Below are 21,252 nucleotides of genomic sequence, written 5' to 3'. Positions count from 1 at the left end.
AAACAAATTTCCACACTGGTCATGTCCAAAAATGTATGTCTCCATTTACATCTTGAGTGCTACACCTCACTGTTAAGAAGTGGGTAGCTTGTTTTTAAAAGTCAGTGGTGCTCTGGGATCATGGTTGGTCATTGCATTGATCAGAGTTTTTACGTCCTTTAAAGTTCTTTCTAAAAAATTTTTGTCACTTAAAAAAATTGATATTTCCCCTCAATAAATGTAATGATTTTTTTCCAATGTAATGATTTTTTAACATTTGGCTTTTTATGAAATTTTGAGTACCAAATTCTCTCCCTTCTCCCCTTGCTGAGACAGTAATCTAATACAGATTTTATCTATACAGCCATGCAAAACATTTTTCCATATTAATCCTTTTGTGGAAAAAATATGAACCAAGAAATTGAAGAAAGTGATCTATAGTATGGCTTGGTCTGGATTCAGATTCCAACAGTTCTTTCTCTGGAAACAGATGGCATTTTCCTCATAAATCCTTTGGGGCTGTCTTATATGTATTGTATTGCTGAGAATAGTTAAATTAGCCACAGTTGGTCATTGTACAATAAGTTTTGTTATTGTGTGCAATGTTCTCTTGGTTCTACTTATTTTGCTCTACATCAATTCATGTACTTACATTCCTTTCCAAATTTTCTGAAACCCTCCTCCTTTTCATCTTTTAAAAACTTATTTATTTGTTTTAAAAAATATTTTCCATGTTTACATTATTCATTTTCTTTCCTTCCCCTCTTCCATCCCCACTCCCAGAGTTGACAAGCTATTCCACTGGGTTGTATAAATGTTATCACTTGATACTGTAATATATGGCCAGTTAGAGGGTTACACACACATACACTGGGGAACTAGAGAGAGGGAAAAAAAGAGTTGAGAGGAATGAAGAGAGAGAAGAGATTGATCTTCCTCTTTCTTCCCCTTGGGGAAGGTAACCTGGCTTTATCTCCTTGAGGGACAGAGTATGTCTCCTCAGAGAGTGGTTTGGGAGGTAGAGGTTAAACTAGAGGCAAGAGCTTTAGTAAAATGGCACACAGTTTCCCTTCTTGGTCTCAGCTATGGTTGAGAGACCAGATGGGCCTTTCTAGATCTGTGTCCTTCAAATACTCCAATTGCCACTTCTCCTCCCCTCAAAACCTATAGTTACTCTTCTGCCCAGAGGAGAGGATTACTCCTTTGGATCTAGTTATTTGGATCCCTAGGATCCTGAGTTAACCCTCTCTTTTGGGGAGAGGTGTGGTTCTCCCCAAATCTTCAGCCTCCTTTCTTAGAGTTAGGAACTAGGCAGACCTGATCTAAGTAGTAACACTTTATTTGGGATCACTCAGGGAAGGGAGAGATAAAGGTTAGGTGAGGAAACTGGGTAGCAGGAATCCTTATTGACTGGCAGACTGACCCAAATCTCAGGGGTCCAGACTTTCAGCCTTGATGCCTTTTCTGGTCAGCTGCTGGTTTGGTTCCTAGTCCTGAGCTAATCTAGTTAGAATAATGGAGTTCAGGACAAGTTGGGGAGAGAGAGGAGGAGAATAATCTTTGGAGGGAAGATTTTTCAGCAGATCTCTTTCTTCAAAGTCCCAAACTACAATATCTCAAGATGAGTAAGAGATTTTGGGGGTTCACTGGGAAGCAGGTGATATCCAGAGGGAACCCCCAGCTTCAGAGGTCCTCTTTTCAGGTTCTCAGCGGGAGGAGTCAGGTCAGCTGGCAGTTTTGAGTTCTCTCAGCTTCTGTTCTTTCATTGGAATCTTGAGTTTTTTCCTTTGCCTTTCCCTCACGCTTTCTCTTTGCAGCTAATTTCTGACAAAGGTTTCTCTCTTACAACTTCCTCTCTTACAATACTTATTTCCACATTATCGATTTTTGCTATAAAGCAATCTTTTAAAGCCCAAACTCCAAATCATATAGTCATATATATAAGTGAAAAGTCACATGTTTTTTCTTTTGCATTTCTTCTCTCATAATTTGTTCTCTCAATGTGGATAGCATTCTTTCTCTTAAATCCTTCAGTTGTGTCCTGGATTATTGCATTGCTACTAGTAGGAAAGTTCATTAAATTGGATAGTTCCATAATGTTTCCCTTTCTGTGCACAATTTTCTCTTGGTTCTACTCATTTCACTCTGCATCAGTTCAATGAGGTTCTTCCAATTCAAACAGAAATCCTCCAGATCATCATTATTTATGGCACAATAGTATTCCATAACCATCATATACCACAATTTGTTTAGCCATTCGCCAATCAAAAGACACTCCCTCCTTTTCCAATTCTTTTTGCTACCACAAAGAATGTGGGTATGAATATTTTTGTACAAATATTTTTCATTATTATCTCTTTGGGGGTACAAACCCAATTGTGGTATGGCTGGATGAAAGGGTATGCAATCTTTTAAAGCCCTTTGGGTATAATTCCAAATTGCCTGCCAGAATGGTTCAATTAATTCACAACTCCACCAGCAACGCATTAGTGTCCCAAATTTGCTGCATTCCCTCTAATATTTATGATTTTCTTTTACTGTCATATTGACCAATCTACTAGGTATGATGTGGTATCTCAGAGTTGTTCTGATTTACATTTCTCTAATTAGAAAAGATTTATAACACTTTTTCAGGTGATTATTGATAGTTTTGATTTCTTCATCTGAAAACTGTCTATTCATGTCCCTTGACCATTTGTCAATTGGGGAATGACTTCATTTCTTGTACAATTGATTTAGTTCCTTATAAAATTGAGAAATTAGACCTTTGTCAGAGGTTTTTGTTATAAATTTTTTGCCCCAATTTCTTGCTTCCCTTCTCATTTTGGTTGCATTGGTTTTGTTTTTGCAAAAACTCTTTAATTTAATATAATAGAAATTATTCATTTTATATCTTGTAATGTTCTATATCTCTTGCTTGGTCTTAAATTTCTTCCTTTCCCATACTTCTGACAGGTATACTATTCTATGTTTACCTAATTTGTTTATAATTTCCCTCTTTATATTTAAGTCATTTGCCCATTTTGAATTTATCTTAGTATAGAATGTGAGATGTTGATCTAAACCTAATTTCTCCCCTACTGTTTTCCAATTCTCCCAGCAGTGTTTGTCAAATAATGGGTGCTTGTCCCAAAATCTGGGATCTTTGGGTTCATCAAACATTATTTTGCTATTGACATTTATCCCAAGACCATCCCATCGATCCATCTTTCTATCTCTTAGCCAATAGCATATCATTTTGATGATCACTGCTTTATAATATACTTTGAGATCTAGTATTGCTAAGCCTCCATCCTTCACTTTTTTTAAAATTAGTTCCTTTGATATTCTTGATCTTTTGTTCTTCCAGATGAACTTTGTAATAATTTTTCTAATTCTATAAAAAGTTTTTTGGTAATTTGGATAGGTATAGCACTGGATAAGTACATTAATTTAGGTATAATTGTCATTTTTATTATATTAGCTTATCCTACTTATGAGCAATTAATGTTTTTCCAATTATTTTGATCTACTTTTATTTGTGTGAAAAGTATTTTGTAGTTATGTTCATATAATTTCTGAATTTGTCTTGGCAAGTAGATTCCCAGATATTTTAGGTTGTCTAGAGTGATTTTTTTAAATGGAGTTTCTCTTTCTAATTCACTGCTGAGTTTTGTTGGAAATATATAGGAATGATGATAATTTATATGGGTTTATTTTTTATCCTGCCACTTTGCTAAGGTTATGATTTCCACTAACCTTTTAGTTGATTATCTCAGATTCTCTAGGTGCAACATCATGTCATCTGCAAAGAGTAATAGTTTAGTTTCCTCATTGCCTACTTTGATCCCTCCAACTTCTTTTTCTTCTCTAATTGCTACTGCTAGCATTTCTAGTACAATATTAAATAGTAGTGGTGATAATGGGCATCACTGCTTCACTCCTAATCTTACTGGTAATGCTTCTAACTTATCCCCATTGTAGAGGATACTTGCTGATGGTTTTAAATAAATACTGCTTATTATTTTAAGGAAAGGCCCTCTTATTCCTATACTTTCTAGTGTTTTTAATAGGAATGGGTATTATAGTTTATCAAAAGCTTTTTCTATATGTAGTGAGATAATCATGTGATTTCTATTAGTTTGGTTGCAGATATGGTCAGTTATGCAGATGGTTCTCCTAACATTGAACCAGCCTTGCATTCCTAATATAAATCCCACCTAGTGATAGTGAATAATCCTTGTGATAACTTACTGCAGTCCTTTAGCTAGTATTTTATTTAATATTTTTGCATCTATTTTCATTAAGGAGATTGGTCTATACTTTTCTTTCTCTGTTTTTGGTCTCCCTGGTTTGGAAATCAGTACCATATTTATATCATAAAAAATTTTGGTAAAATATCCTTCTTTGCCTATTTTGTCAAATAGTTTGTAGAGTACTGGGATTAATTGTTCTTTAAATGTTTGATAGAATTCATTTGTGAATCCATCTAGCCCTGGCAATTTTTTCTTAGAGAGTTCCTTGATGGCTTGTTCAATTTCTTTTTCTTATATCAGATTATTTAGGTATTATATTACCTCTTTTGTTAATCTAGGCAACTTCTATTTTTGTAAATATTTATCTATTTTGCCTAGATTGCCATGTTTATTGTCTTATAATTGGACAAAATATCTCTTAATAATTGCCTTAATTTCCTTTTCATTAAAGGTGAGATCGCCCTTTTCATCTGTGACATTATTAAATTGGTTCTCTTCTTTCTTTTTAGAAATTAGATTAACCAATACATACAATACAATCTATTTTATAGGTGTGTGTTTTTTTAAATATCAGCTCCTAGTCTTATTTACTAGTTCAGTAGTTCTTTTACTTTCAATTTTATTATTTCAAATCTGGTCTTTATCTGAGGGTTTTAATTTCTTTTCTAGTTTTTTTTAGTTGCATGCCTAATTCATTAATTTCGTCTTTCTCTTTTTTGTTAATATAGGCACCCAGGTATATAAAATTTCCCCTGAGTACTGTTTTGTCTGTATCCCCTAAATTTTGTTATGTTGTTTCCTTATTGTCATTCTCTTCAGTGAAATCAGTAATTATTTCTATGATTTGTTCTTTAGAATTAGATTATTTAATTTTCAATTAATTTTTAATTTGCCTCTCCATGTGCTCTTTTTTTTAAGGTTATTTTTCTGTTGTTTTTATTAAAAGGGGAAAAAAACTATTCAGAAATCTCTTGACAAAAAGACAATGAAGATCTGGCACTTAGAAAAGATACTAGGATACAAAATCACAGCTGTCTGAACACAAGACTGTCACCCCCCAACCTCATAGCAGTCAGGCAAAGGGACCATTTGAATGCACTGGGGAAGTACATGCATGTAACTCTGAAAAACTATATAACTTAGAAACCCTATAATCATTATTAAAATCTAAAATAGATTTTGCCTTTTTATAAAGGGTTTGCAAAAATATATCAAAAGGCCTGCTATAGTGACATGCTAGCCAGAAAATAAACACCCACAACCCCTTCCCCCCATCAGTAACATGGTTAAGTTGACCAGCCAACTCATTCTTTTTACCACCCAATCCCCACCTTCCCCCAATTTATATGTGCTTCATTCAATGTGTGCTTGTTAAAATTATAACCACCATCTGGTTCCTGCTGCCTTGTATATGGATAGAAAAGAGGGTAGTTAATAAATTCAACCACAACCTGAAAAGATGACCAGTCACTAAAGCTGGATTTTTTTGCCCCAAATCCTTCTAGCACTCTTTGATCCCTGCTTCTAACCATCCCTTCCCAAATACCTCTGTCTTTTCTCGGTTACAGGCCAGTCTTTAATCCTATTCAATATAATCCCCTCTCCTGCATACAGCTAAAAGACAAAGGGCTTGTTTTCCTGCCTCCCTAAACTGAGACAACCACCCCTTATAATTCTTATCTTTAAAGAAAAGTAGGTTATGCAGTCTCATGTATGAATTTAATACTCCTCTCCACTCCACCAAAAAAAAAACAAACCAACAACAAAAAAACAAACCCACAAAACCAAGTAAATTCCTACCCCTACCCATTTTTCATTGCCCCTCCCCCCAACCCTGTACTAGCTTCTCTCAAACTTTGTTATTTTTTTCCCCTTGGAAGCCACTGAGGTAGTTTCCCTTCAGCATTTGTCCCCACAATTTTGACTTCAGCATACAGGCAAGTACAATAATGAGCTTCTGCTATATCTCTTCCATAGGCTTTCTCAGTTCCCATACCACAATAATATGGACCCTGGAGTCTAGGGAAGTCATTAAAAGGTCAACCAAAAGGCTGTCCATCTGTTCCCATGAGAGTATACTCTTGCTCCATACCAAACTAGGGTCTGTGGTTGGAGACTATATCCATTATCCAATTACAGGTATACCTACAATTGGTCTCTTCAGGCTTTCAATTATACTTGAAAACTTCATAGAGAATCAATTTGTTGGGACACTTTTGTAAGGGATCTCAGAACAGAGAAGTAGGAATGAGGAACTTGTCAGTTTTTCTTTCCTGTTTAGCATTTTATGTTTCTCATGAGTCCTGAATTGAAAAGTCAAATCTTCTATTCAACTCTGTTCTTTTCATTAGGAATATTTGTAATTCTTGGGTGTAGTCCTAATTCCTTTCCCACTTTGGAATATCATATTCCAAGCCCTGTATTCCTTTAATGTAGAAGCTGCTAAGTCTTTAGTTATCCTGACTGTGACTCTATTAAATTTGAATTATTTCTTTTTGACTTCTTCCAAAATTTTTTCTTGACCTGGGAGTTCAGGGATTTGACTATGATGTTCCTAGGAATGTGATTTTAGAATCTCTTCCAGGAGGTAATTGATAGATTCTACTTTACTCTCCTATTCTAGGATATCAGGGAAGTTTTCCTTGATAATATGTTGAAAGATTATGTGTAGGCTCTATTTTATTTTTATCATGCCTTTCATGCAGTCCCGGAATTCTAAATTATCTTTCCTGGATGTGGATTGTTTTCCAATGAAATATAGAATATTTTCCTCCATTTTTGCATTCTTCTGACTTTGTTTTTTTGTTTCTGGAGGTCTCATGGAGTCATTAGCTTCCATCTGCCCAATTCTAATTTTTAAATTATTATTTTCTTCATTGAGTTTTTATGCCTCCTTTTCCATTTGGTCAATTCTGCTTTTTAAAGAAGTTCTTCAGCAGATTTTTGTGCCTCTTTTGCCAGTTGGACTTTTTTGTTTTTTAATATATTATTTTCTTCAATATTTTTTGTTCCTCCTTTATCAAGCCATCAACTCATTTTTAATGATTTTCCTGCATCACTCTCATTTCATTTCTTTTCTTTTTTTAAACCCTTACCTTCTATCTTGGAATCAATACTGTTCTAAGGCAGAAGAGTGGTAAGGGCTAGGCAATGGGAGTTAAATGACTTGTCCAGGGTCACACAGCTGGGAAGTGTCTGGCTGGGAAGCAGATTTGAACCTAGGACCTCACATCTCTAGACCTGACTCTATCCACTGAGCTACCCAACTGCCCCCACTCTCATTTCTTTTTGTAATTTTTTCTACCCCTCATATTTAATTTTCCAAATATTTTTGAGCTATTTCAGTAATTATTTTTGGACTTGAGGCCAATTCAAATTTTTCTTGGGCATTTTGGATGCAGCAATATTTACTTTGCTGTCTTCTTCCAAATCTGTGTTTTAGTCTTCCTTCCCTGTCACCAAAATGGCTTTCTAGGTTAAGCTTCTTTTTTATTGTTGTTTCCTCACATTCCAGTCTTTTCTTATCTTTTAACTTAAAACAAACCTGTTACAAGTAACTGCCATTCCTGTGGAGAAGGGAGAACAGTCGCAAGCTTTAGGTTCTTTGTGCAGCTGCTTTCAGAGCTAGCTCTGGGAATCTATAAATTTTCAGTTCTCCTAAGGTTGTATGATCTAAGAAGAGGGTTTTTTTTAATACTCCCCCAGATTATGTACTGGTCTGTGAGTAACCAAAAGCACTCTTTTCTGCCAGGGAACTGAGACCAAAGTCCCCTCTGGTAAATCTTGAAATTTCTCAGACTTGTGAATGTTAAAAATTTTCCCCAATGGGGAATTCTCAATTGGAACAATTCCCTACTGGGAACATTCCCCATTTTGACTGTGAGAACTCGCCAGGATCAGAAATGGGAGGACCTCTACTCCGCCCATACTTAAGACTGCTTTAGGGGAGAAAACTCCTTGCTAAACAATGAAAGTACTTGGACCCATGCTTATGATGAGGCAGGGACTTCTTTGAGCCATGCCTATTTTTAGCATTGATACAATGGGATGCTAGGTACCTATAAAGGTCGGGCAACTTGTAAACTTGCCAGGAGCAAAGAGGTGAAAACTTACTCAGAGGTTTTCTCTTGAGGGGATTAGTCGACTCAGCTGTGTTTTCTCTGGTTCAGACTTACTGAGGGGATTAGTTGACCCAGCAATGTTTTTTCTGATTCAAACTTACTAAAGGGATTAAGTTGACCCGGCAGTGTTTTTAGAATGGGTTGTCCTTTAGAAAAGTCTACAGTGATTGGTAGATGTAAGGAATTAGGGGAGGTGACATAGGAGAAAAACCCCTATATAAGAAAAAGCAGAATCTCTTGAGGGGACAATCCTTTTGGAGAAGGCTCTTATGAGAATCCTTTTGGAGAAATCTCAGATGAGGATCGCTTGGGAAGAATCTCTTGAGGGAGGCTCTGGAGAAGGGAAGCTCTTGGAGGACAATCTCTAAGGAGGTCTCGCTGGAGCTCCTCTGAGGGGACTCTGTCCCTCTGGAGGCTCTGGAGAGAAGCCCTTTGAAACAGTCTCTGGCTGGATCTCTCTTTGAGGAGGACTCTGGCTGGAACTCTCTCTGGTGAAGTCAGCTGAGATGGAGCTGGCCTGGTGTCACTAGAATCCTTGCTTAGACAGACCTTGTGGTGAGTGATAAAAGACTGATTGACTGATCTCTCTCTCTTAAGACTCAGGTCTAGGCCATGTTGGCTTAAGGCCCTTCATACTTATTTCCTTTTTCTCTCTTTCTCTCTTTTCTTTAATTCCTCATTGTATTATTAATTAAAATCTCTATAAAACCCAGTTGACTTGGGTATATTCATAATTGAGAATATTTTCCCTGGCGACCACCTTATATATTGAATTAAAAACAAGATGCTGTAGTGAAACATATTTTCTGCGGTCACAAATTTATTCACGCACTCTTATATCTACTATAATTTATATCTTCTACTATTTTACTCACTACAGTTTACAACCTCAACAATTTTAAATCTTACAGTTTATGGCATCCACTATTTTAAATCTTACACTTCCTTCCCCCAAAGCAGCAAGCACTGGTGTGTGATAGTGCTCCACCTCACTCTGGGACTGTGACATGGATATGAGTATGGGCAATGCAACAGAGTCCTACACTCAGAGCCAACAAAGGGATCTGTATAATTGACTTCTAAACAGTAGTCCCATCTCTGGCTTTTATTGATTATTTAGTTACTCCAAGGTTTGTCAAAATCAGCCAAAGCAGGCTACTCTGTGTACTATTTCTGGAAGAGTATGACAGACCTTCTCCTGCTGACTTCCTAAGTTGCCTCAGCCTGAAAAATTTGTATGTCATTCCATAATTCATTTTGATGTATTACATCAAAGTTATTTAGGGGATAATTTGGAAGAGATAAGGTAGATCCGTGATCTTTTCCCACCATCTTGACTCTGCCCCTAGTTCTTTTGCTTTACAATGCTATTGTTTTTTTTTATACATTGTTTCCCTGGTTCTGTCTACTTAATTCTGTATCAATTTATACAAGTCTTGCCAGGTTTCTCTGAATCTCTCCCTTTTAACATTTCTTCTGGTTCAATAATATTCCATTATGGTCATATGGCATAATTTGTTTGACCACTCCCCAACTGACAAGTACCTCCTTATTTTCCTGTCCTTTGCTTAACAAGCAAAAAAATAGAGCTGCTATAAATTTTTAATATACTGAATACTCATCTTTCTTTGATCTCTTTGGGATCTAGTTCTAAGCAACTCTCTAAGGCAATTTTGCAGAGGTAGCAATGACTTGCATTGAAAGAGGGAGTTCCTTCAACCTCAAATTTCTCTATACTAGTGAAATAAACTGTAAACTAGTGAAATGAACTCTAAACTAGTGAAATCTCTGTAGTAGAATCAGAGAATACCAGAAGCATAAGAGCATAATTCAACCAATTTGTAATAAGAAACCAGCATATTGACAACCATAATAGCAGCTAGCATTCATGGGTCAAGCCCTGTGCTATATGCTTTACATATATTATCCCACTTGTTCCTTACAACAATCTTGAGAGACAGATTCTATTATTATCCCCATTTTGCAGTTTAGAACCCCAATTAAAACAAAGGTTAAGACATTTGCTCCAGGTCATACACACAGTAAGTGTTTAATGCTAGAATTGAACTCAGCTTTTCCTGACTCTAGGCCCAGTCCTCTATCTACTACACCATCTCATTTCCAAAGAAAGATGAAGATTAAGTGGCATGAATTGGATAAATTGTATGCATTAGACTAGGACAAGTGACAGGTAAATATTATCTACCACAACCTTCTGTCCCTATTACCATGAGGACTATTTTTAAATCACCATGAAGAAGGAGGACTAAGCTACTCCTAGTGACTAAACAATTCAAACAAAAATTGACTAAATTACATGGCACACTAGTTCTCAAAGTAAAAATAGTGGTTACTTGGGAATGTGAGCAGAGAAGTAACAGAGTTTTCAAAAGAAATTTTCAAAATTTCATTTTGTGGAATCAGAAAGTTTGTGGATTACATGGGCAAACTAAAGCTCTACAGTGGTTTCAGATTGAGATTGTTGGGACAGGTAGAGTATCTGGCCAGGTCTTGTTTGGTTTTAATACTAACTTGGTTTCAAGAAGCAGGGTTTATAATTTACAGTTCAAAGGGAAATTTGTGACTGCTTGAATTAGATTGGTCTTACTCTTTGGCCTTTACACTGTTTTATAGATACCTTGTTTGAAATGCTCTCAGACAACCAGTTCTAGCAAAGCCTTTCTGGTCTCTACTTTCAGACAGCAACCTCTGAGTAAGCATGTTATGTGCTAACAGTTTCCCTTTCAGCTCATTTCAATTGTGTATCAGAAAGCATTTCAAAAGCTATGTTATCTTGCAGCTGGCTTCTTAACCAGTTTTCATGGCTCTTGCTTCCTTTTTTTTCTAATTTATTTCATGATGATAGTCAAACTATTAGTTTCCTGTTTTCTAAGATGATCTTCTTATTTCTTATTCTCGATTTATATTTTCATAGATTCAGTAAGGACTATTTTTGTTTTGCTTTTATGTCCTGGGACTACCACTTTTTTTTTTTTTTTTTTTTTAAACCCTTACCTTCTGTCTTGGAGTCAATACTGTGTATTGGCTCCAAGGCAGAAGAGTGGTAAGGGTAGGCAATGGGGGTCAAGTGACTTGCCCAGGGTCACACAGCTGGGAAGTGTCTGAGGCCAGATTTGAACCTAGGACCTCCCGTCTCTAGGGCTAGCTCTCAATCCACTGAGCTACCCAGCTGCCCCCCACTTTTTTTTTTTAATGAAAGGCAGGTAAAGAAAATTTGGCAATTCTGGTCCCCGTTTTTTACTACCGTCTGTCTATATTGTTCTACAATTAGAATTCTAGCTTACAGGAATGGTATTCAAATCAATAAGCATTTATTCATTACCAATTAAATTCTTGGCATGTCCTAGGCATTGGGAACAGAGCCCTTGCCACTCCTCTATCTTAGAATTGATACTGACAAGAAGATAAGGTTTTTGTTCATTCATTGTTTTAAAAGAGAATAGCAGTTGTGATCTGTCTAGAACTGGTACACCAAATTTATCATGTAGTCAGTCCCTTATCTCATTACATCAACTTTGAAGTGTCAGTCCAGAGGTGAAGTGAGTTGCCTCAGTTTCCTCAACTATAAAATGAGGATAATAGTAACATTCACCTTTAAGGGTTATTGAGATGATTAAATAAGGCAATATTTGTAAAGTGCTTAGCTCAGTACTTGGCATGTAGTAAAGTCTCTGCCTTCTTCTTTTAGAGAAGTTTATATTTCATTCAGTGTGCTGACAGATATAACATATATATGTATAATACAAGGTAATTTGAATAATGATCAAACACTAACAAGGAAAGGTGTTGGTTCATGGAGAAAGTAGCTATAGGGTTGAGTCTTTAAGCAGTAGGAAAATATATTCTAAGCTTTCAGAATAAGCTTATGGAGATTTACAGAAGCAGGAGATTAATTAACAGTCTAGTTTGAGTTTCTAATTAGAGAATAGCTAACAATCTATTGTTACTGGTTGGAAAGCAGAGAAATAAATAGTATCTAATTAGAGTGAAAAGTTATATTAGAGCCAGGCTGTAGCTTGAATCCTTGTACAAGAGAATGACATTGTCAAGGCTGTGCTTTAGGAAGATTAATCTGATAGATATATAGAGAATGAATCAAAGAGGGTAGAGATACTAAGCAGGGAGCCCATTCAGGAAGCTATTAGAACAGTCTGGGTGAGAAGTAATGAGGGTTGAACTTGGATAGTAGCTATGTATTTAGAAAGACACAGGATATAAGAAATGCTGTCAAGGTAGAATTTCTTTAACTTGGCAATTGATTGATTATTATGACTGTGGGAGAGGGAAGAGCCGAGAATATCTCCCAAGTTGATAACCTGGGTGTCTGGGAGAATAGTTACTCACAAAAAGAAGGGAAGTATGGAAGAGGGGGAGGTCATTTAGGGAAAGATTAGTTCTATTTTGTACATATTGAGCCTTATAGTGAAGAGATTTACCTCAGATAAATGATAACAAGGATGTGGGAGTTCAGAAGAGAGAACTCCCTATATGTATTTGGGAGTGTCTATATAGGGATGATACCTGAACCCATGGAAAAAGGAAACAAAGGAACAGAGGAAAAAGAAGAGGGCCCAGGAAAAGAGTGTTGGAATATTCCCCTAACAAGAAAGTTTATTTATTTGGGTATTTCAGAGATGCAAACTGCCACAACTCAGTGAGTTTAATTATCATCCATCATTTTACTTTGAATTTAGAGGACAGTTAGTTCAAAAATAATATAAGGAGGAGACCATTAAATCAATTTTTAAAAATCCATTTAAATAAAAAATCTCCTTGCTTGATTTGCATTTCACAGAAGAAAGATAAAAACTTAACTTTTAGCTCAAAGTTCATTTCTCACAGCCTCACTTTGTCTTTGATTATTCTTAGTCATCTCAGTTAGAGAATGAGAAGATATTATGACCCTATATGGTACATGTCTACCTTTTGGACGATTTTACTTATTCCATCCAATTCCATCTTCATCTCTGATACCTGCACTGCACCAGGTACCATTCCTGACTTCTTTTTTCTCCCAACAAATAATTTTTTTTCTTTCTATGATTATATTGACTATGTCTTAAGAGAAAAATCCTTTTTAAAAGAGATGAATTTTACTTTTCTATAAGCTACACTGAAGATTTACTATTCCCAAGAGTAGTTTTTTCCTTCTGTTTTTCTAAACTACAACCTTCTAATTTCTGACAATTTTTTAAAGAACCTCTATTTTAATCTTTATTTTCCAATGAAATCATATACTGTTTAAGTTGGGCAGAATTTCACAAAATTTCATATCTAGATCTGAAAAATAAAAAGCATATGGTACAAACGACATTTAGTACTTTTTCAAAACATTAAAATGCTACCTACTCTAGTATTTCATGTCAAAAGGCTAGTCTGCATTTGTATTTTATGTTGTCAGTCTGAGTTCTGAAAACATTTAGCCTCCTAATGTGATTCCAAATATTTCCCACAAAATTATAATTTAATTAAAAAGTATAAAAATACATTTCATGTCCATAAATCATAATTTCAAGCTAGCAATGCAAATAAATTATTTTCTGTTCCTCAAAGTAAATTTGTTCTATTTTTTTTTGTATATCCAGTACATAGCATATAATACCTTGCATGCAGTATGTATTTAATAAATGCTAGATGAATTGCATACACACAATAAATTAAATTAGAAGTTAAGTTTTTTTGTTATTTGAGAATTTTATCAATTCCATCTATCTATAAAAATATTTATAGCAGACTTTCTTGGAGCTGACAAGCAGTAGTCACTGGGTCACAGATTTTCAGTACTTAAGTAAGCTATAGAATAGCAGAAGCTAGGCATCCAAGACTTAAAATTCAAGGTAGCTGTGAGATTCAAAAGCACTTTGCAGTTCAATTCACAGTGACAGCTGTATTCTCTAAATAATACTGATAATTGGCCTGGCAAATTTGACAAAAGAAAGAAAGAATAGGAGATAAAATCAAATGCAAGTGAGAAAAATGTTGAAGGAAACTTATTTAACTCTTTGTAGTGAGTTACCCCTGCTGTGCTTGTTAGTTTTGAAATATGATAGACCTAATAAAAGTAGAGGACAAAATGCACTCAACCAACGTATTCAATCACTGAAATAATTGTGAAAAATACATGCTTACCGAGCAAAATAGCCTTGTCTCCTTTCCTTCTTCTCTTCCTTGGTGTCCATGGTAGCCAGTCAAAAGTGCAAAGTGAGTATTTGGGGAAGTCCTTTTTAATCAGTGCTTCATATCCCTGAAGGATAAAAACAACAACACAACTGTAGATGAATGAGCTCATGTAACTGCCCGTATCAAGAACAAAGCAGTGTAGACCCATGACAAATATAGATAAACTTTAACCATAAAACACAGGTCATGTGGTACAGTTATAAAATGCTAACTCTGCATAAAATACAAATTATATTATAAGGAGGTTTTAAAATATTAAATAAAGAGCCTGGTATAAACTTAAGTTAAGGTTTTTTTCTTATCACAAAGGAATTCTTTCAAAAATTGGCCACAATAACATTATTGTGTTTCTTCTTTTCAATTCAGAATTTAAACCCTACTTTTGATATCATGGTTAATATCTGCAATGAATTTTTATCTCACAATAAATTCAAAGAAAAAAGTTCATAAAATTATTAATGGGGATACTTTCCCCCCAGGAACCAAATAAATAAAACATTACTTTTGATCATTATGCCTATAAATTCAAATACCTAAAATTAACTTTGGAAACATTACGTAATAGGGAAAGCAATAATTTTGAGGTCAGAGCATGTAGGCTGAAATGCTGGCTCTTATATTTACTAGCTGTGGGTCCTCTGGTTTCTTCATCTGTAAAAGGAGGGAAATGAAGTAGATGACCTCTAACCTTCCAGCTATGTATCTGATTCCAGAATGAAAAATGGGAACTCAGGAAGGGAAACCTTTTATACTCATTCAGTAAAAGACTAGCCTTCTGTTCCTGCTAGCCAGAATTCATTCTAAGGTATATCTCATAAAGAACTTTGAAAGGTTGTCATTCTACTCTTCTTTTGGCTTTTATCATGTGACTCCTCTGCTTCAAAACCATCAGTGACTTCCCTGTTGCCTAATGCATCATGTTTAAATCCTTTTGCCTAGCTAAGAATGAAGATGTAAGGTCTAATCACAAATATACAAAACAAATTCATGTTTTAATTAATTCACCAGGTAGTCACTGAGTGGCCATATGCAAGACACAATCCTAGCTACTAGCATCATGAGACAAAGATTTTTAATACTATCTCTGACCTGAAGGAACATAAAACCTAGTAGATTTGTACACAGATAATAACTATTTACAAGGAAGCCATATGAGTTGCACAACCAGACCTCTTTAAACGAAAGCCTAGAGGAGGGAGGGATTCTATTGGTTGTGGGGATTAGGAAAGTCTTCATTAACAAAGTTAATGTGAGTTGATACTTTAAAGATGTGGAAGGATTTCAGTAGGTAAAAATGAGAGCAGGGGAGAAGACACTATATGAAAAGACAGATATGTGATAGTCTAAGACATCTTTAGGGAATCACAAAAAAGATAGGTTTGGAGAGTTTGAGTGCAAGTTTCATATAGATAAGTATGGGGAGATATAGAAAAGTTGATAGTAGATCACTAAATGACAGGCTAACAAACTGATCTTTGTGGGTAACAAAAATACTGAAGACCTTTAAGAAAGGGAGTAATAAGATTAAGATTCATCTGTCATGTGGGATGAAGTGTGTATGTAAATGTAAGTGTGTGTTGGGTGTGGGGGGAGGAGACTGGAGACAGAGATACTAGTAGGAAAATGTGATGAGGGACTGAACTTGGATATTGCTAGTGGGAATGAGAAATACTATGAGCCAAACATATCTAAAAGTGATCAGAATCAACCAAACAACATTATTATTAAATACATACTATGTGTCAAGCACTGTTCTAAAAAGTTGAGAAGACTGGAAACCATGTTATATTGATATGTTACATATATATATATGTGTGTGTGTATTTATATTTATAAATTGATATATTTAAGTATATATCAGTTTAAAGAACTGAGGATATTTAGACTAGAAATGATACAGTTTGGAGAAAAAGGTATAATAGTGGTATTCAGTTATTTGAAGGGGTACTATGTCTAAGAGGGGCAAGTAAGTGGCACAGTGGATAGAGTGCTGGGTCCAGAATCAGGAAGACCTGAGTTCAATTTTGACCTCAAAACACTTTCTAGCTGTGTTATACTGGATAAGTCACTTAATCCTGTTTGCCTTAGTTTCCTTATCCGTTAAATGAGCTGAAGAAGAAAATGGCAAACCACTCCAATATATTTGCCAAGAAAACCCCAAAAAGGGTCAGAAAGAATCAAGACTGAAAAAGATTAAACAACAATGACATATCTAAGAAAGCTAAAACTTGCACTTGAGCAAAGAGCACTGGGTGGAAATAACAGAAAGATGAATTTTGCATCATCTTTTCCTCCTGGATATTCTCTCCTTTCTGTGTATGTGTGTGCATGTGTGCATGTGCATGTGTGACACTGTTCTCTCTGTTTCCCTTCTATCTGCCTAAATCCTTCCTTCTCAGTCTCCTTTGCTAATTAATTCATCATCCTTATCATGACTCCAAGTGGGGCTATTCCCCAAGGTTCAAAGTCTTTATACACTTCTTTCTATACACTCTCTTTTGATGATCTGATTAACTGCATTATCATCTCACTGCCTCACAGATATGGCACATCCCAATGATGTAATTAGGATGTATATATAGGGTGGCTACTCACTGTGTAGTATCTCACACTTTTTCACAGGGGCATGTTGATACCTACTCATTATATGGCTTAGCTCGCTCACTTTAACTTGCCCTCACATTAGCAGGTTTGGATTATCATGTGGTGATACTCAAATTCTCTCAGGATCCTAAGGATTACCTCATTGAGGGGAAATATACTCAATATTCACTACTCTAGTACTGAAGCCTTCACTAATACACTTCTATTTACACACATAGCCACTCATAATTGGGACATTTTTATATCTTAAATACATAGACCTAGATCACATTATCTTATTAATGTACTCCATGTCTAAAGGGAAAATGTTCACACATGAATAAGAAAATGCCATATACTTGGGGTAACTCACAACTCTGGAGCTGTAAACTTCAATATCCTCTTTCTGTATGTGAAGATTGGATTTAGCTCTCCCCTGATTGTAACAAGGAAGGGACTTAGCTCTTCCTTGATTGTGAAGATTAAATTGTAATCCTCTATATATTTTTAGATTTTAATCCCCAAAGTGTAAAGCACAGTACTTAAAGTTGAGTACAAGATTTGCCCATTTTGGATTTTAACCATAAAAATGTGTGAACACCCATTTCATACATTGACACTCTCTGTCTCTCCCCTTTTCTCTCTTCCTTAATATCTTCCCTCTATTGTAAAAATAAACTACCATAAATTCCATTTTACTTTAGTAATTCATTTTTGGGATTTAGAAATTAAATCCCTGGCGACCAATTAAATATTCAGTCAAATCATAAAAAATTGACATGTAATACATGTACCATCTGTAAAAGTTCTTTTATGAAATGATGGAGTCTGAATGAAGACTAAAACTAAAATCTCAATTTCTTCTTTTTTGTTTAAGTTTTCTTCTACAAAACAACTAATATGGAAAAAACGTTTTATATTATTGCACATGTAAAATTATATCAGATTGCTTGTCATCTCAGAGAGGGGGAGAGGAGGGAATTTGGCTAAAATTTTTTTTAAAGCAAATTAAAACATTTTAATAGATGATCTTCAAGAGCTAAAAACAAACAAAAAAAAAAACTCCTTTATGAGCTTTGCTCATTCTTTTAGCAAGAACGATTGTTAAATACATTATAAAATTCTTCCACTCATCATCACTATGCATCATCACTATAAATCATCATCCACTATGTTTTACTAACACCTTATTAGGGACAATGTATCAGTCAAAATAATCAATTTGCTGGATGATTTCCCTGATTCTCTGCTTCCAAGCAGCTTCTCTGTAGAACTACTAAACAGGCACTATTAGCACCCATCATTTTCAGCTTTAAGCTTAGCTCATACAATTCTGAAATATGTCTTTTTACATTTGTCTCTTATCTTTTTGATGTTTAGTCTCCCAAGTCCTCTCTGTGGATGAATGCTTAATAACCAAATTCTCATTTTTTTACTATAATCATGCAAATTACTTATCCATAATCATAAAAGATTTCTGACATCTATCTCACCCCAGAATATTAGTTTGATATATTAAAAAATAGCAATAATTGTCTCATAACTCTAAGAGTAACTATTTCTCTTAGATCTTTGAGTAGACCTATGCACCAAAATAGCTTTAACTTCACAAATAAATTACTCTATTGAAAAAGATAACACTTTATGCCAGTTCCTCTTGAGTTTTGGTTCTGCAGCACCAATTGTCTTTTGGACATTTAAAATTATACACCCCAAAGATTTCTCAAATTAATTATCTCTAAAACAGATTTAATTATCTTTACCTTCAAACACACCTCTTTATACAAATGTCATTACTTCTGGTGAAAGCACCATCATTTTTTCATTCTCCCAGGTTCATCAGTATAGCATGATTCTCAACTGCTCCCTCACCTTCATGCCACTTGACATTTCTAACTCTACAACATTTCTTGCTTATACAGCTATCACCTTATTCACCCAGATGTCACCTCAATCCAGGTCCTTATTACCTTTCACCTAGATTATTGGCATGGCATCCTAATTGATCTTCCTGCCTTGCCTCTCCTCATTAGATTATATCCTCTCACTGCTGCCAAAGGGATTTTCCTTAAGCATAGATATGACTCTACCACTCCTCTACTCAGCAAAATTCAATAACTACCTTTTGCGTTTAGAATAAACTATAAACTCCTTTGTTTAACTTTTAAAGCCTGTCACAATCCTACTCTAAAGATTACTTCCTAGTCTCATTATACATTAATCAGTTTCCCATATTCTGTGAGATAGCAAAATAGACTTTCTCTCTGTTTCTCCATACAACATTCATCTTCTATCTTTATGTCTTTGTAATAATCATCTCTCATGCCTGGTAAGAATTCTTTCATTACCACTGTCTCAAAATCTCTTCCCTCAAGTTGCAGCTCAAGTAACACTTTTTCTATAAAACCTTCCTTGATCCCTACACTACCACTACAATTAGTGCTCTCCTCCCAAACTATCAAGTAGTTTACTACTTTGTGTAAAAATATACATATTCTTTTAATATTTATTGTGTATATATTTGTATAAGTACTTATTGTGTCTCCCACTAGAATATAAGCTTCTTGCCAAGTAAGGAGTTTCATTCACTTTATTTGTCTTCTCAGAGATGAGCAGAGAGCCTGGCACATAGTATCAACTTGATATTTAATAAAGGAGCAACTAGGTAGCACAGTGGATAGAATGAGCCAGGCCTGGAGTTACAAAGATCAAAATACAAAATTTGAATTTGGTCTTAGGCACTTTCTAGCTGTGTGACCCTGGGCAAGTCACTTACCCTCAATTGCCTAGCCTTTACTGCTCTTCTGACTTGGAACTGATACTTAGAATTGATTCTAAGACAGAAAGTAAAGGTTTAAAAAATTAATTATTGATTGATTGATTCTAAATATAATGATTCCACTCCTAATTAAAGATTAAATTCAACTTATGGTTTAAGTATGAAATGGCAATACAATGACCTTACCTCACAAGTATTATAATGAAGATTATTTTCTACACCACCAGGGACCTGTTAACTTTCTGTATCCATAACATTGTTTAGAGCATACTTTTAGAAAAGAAGAATCTAATTGCAAAGGCATCTCAAAACTGTATCAACTCAATGTTTGTACATGTGATGCATATGTTGCTTCTTTTTTATTTGAACATCTACCTTCCTAGTATAAATAGTGGCCAGACCTCCCCTACTCCCAAATACATGTCTTATATAATCTAAATACAAAGTATACTACTATTTCAAATAAGTCAACAATAATGAAAGCAACAAGGATAAAGAATAGTGATAAATTTAAAAAATAATAGGAAAAGGAAATTTTTAACTAAATAGAGGGGATTGTAAAATAGATTTCATAAAAATCAAGTTTTATATCATAGTTTCATGCAATTATTTTTCAGTTTTTACACATATTTTTATAGGATCATCAATTTTGAAATTGAAAGTATCCTCAGGATCAAATCCAACCCCCATGAGATGAGGAAACTGAGGCCCAGTGATTTACTCAAGGTCATGTAATTGTGTAATAATTAGCAGTGATAGGATCTGAGGCAAGGTCCTCCACTGCAAATCCAGTGCTGTGGTTGCTATGCTATCTTTCCTTTCAAAGAGATCTTGCTTTAGGCATACAGAGTATATTCTGAGGCTACCTTTATTTGAACTTACACATATGCTTCACTGATCCTTCTAGTATTTTTATACCCACTCAGTCAGTCAGTTCAACAAACACCCAAAATGTACCTAAGATGTCCTTTACCTGTTTTCCCCATAACATGTTTCCTAATACACAAATATAACCGCTGTGTTTAGATCTTGATGGCACAGTAACTTGGACACCTGAAGAACAAAACAAAATGTGCCTATAAAAACAACTCAAGCCCTACTATGGCAGGTTCTTATTCTCAATCATTTGCATTCACAGTTGGGAGGTATATCCAAGGGCAGAAATTTGAATGGTTATTCAATTTAAAAAAAACCTGGAAGGGTCAGCTTGGTGGCTTAGTGGATTGAGAGCCAGGCCTAGAGGCTGGGAGTTCCTAGGTTCAAATCTGGCCTCAGAAACTTCCTAGCTGTGTGACCCTGGGCAAATCACTTCACCCCCCATGCCCATTGCCTAGCCCTTACTGCTCTTCTGCCT

General features: G+C 35.3%; 1 protein-coding gene across 4 annotated transcripts in view; it reads right to left on the bottom strand.

The window, feature by feature from the left end:
- NCOA7 (nuclear receptor coactivator 7) overlaps nt 1-21,252 on the bottom strand; it is a 226,356-nt gene that overhangs the window by 171,796 nt on the left and 33,308 nt on the right. For 2 of the 4 annotated variants that reach the window (XM_056818725.1, XM_056818726.1), the window contains exons 1-2: nt 20,872-20,893; nt 14,486-14,600 (exon numbers count right to left, since the gene is read on the bottom strand). In XM_056818725.1, coding sequence (XP_056674703.1) covers nt 14,486-14,600; nt 20,872-20,889 — 133 coding nt within the window. In that variant the 5' untranslated portion in view covers nt 20,890-20,893. Of the gene's footprint in view, nt 1-14,485; nt 14,601-20,871; nt 20,894-21,252 lie in introns of those variants that run through there. The other 2 variants (XM_056818728.1, XM_056818727.1) reach the window with 2 other exon arrangements.

Source organism: Monodelphis domestica, chromosome 2, assembly GCF_027887165.1.
Source record: "Monodelphis domestica isolate mMonDom1 chromosome 2, mMonDom1.pri, whole genome shotgun sequence".
Classification (NCBI taxonomy): domain Eukaryota; kingdom Metazoa; phylum Chordata; class Mammalia; order Didelphimorphia; family Didelphidae; genus Monodelphis; species Monodelphis domestica.
This window is presented reverse-complemented; position numbering and strand designations above follow the sequence as displayed.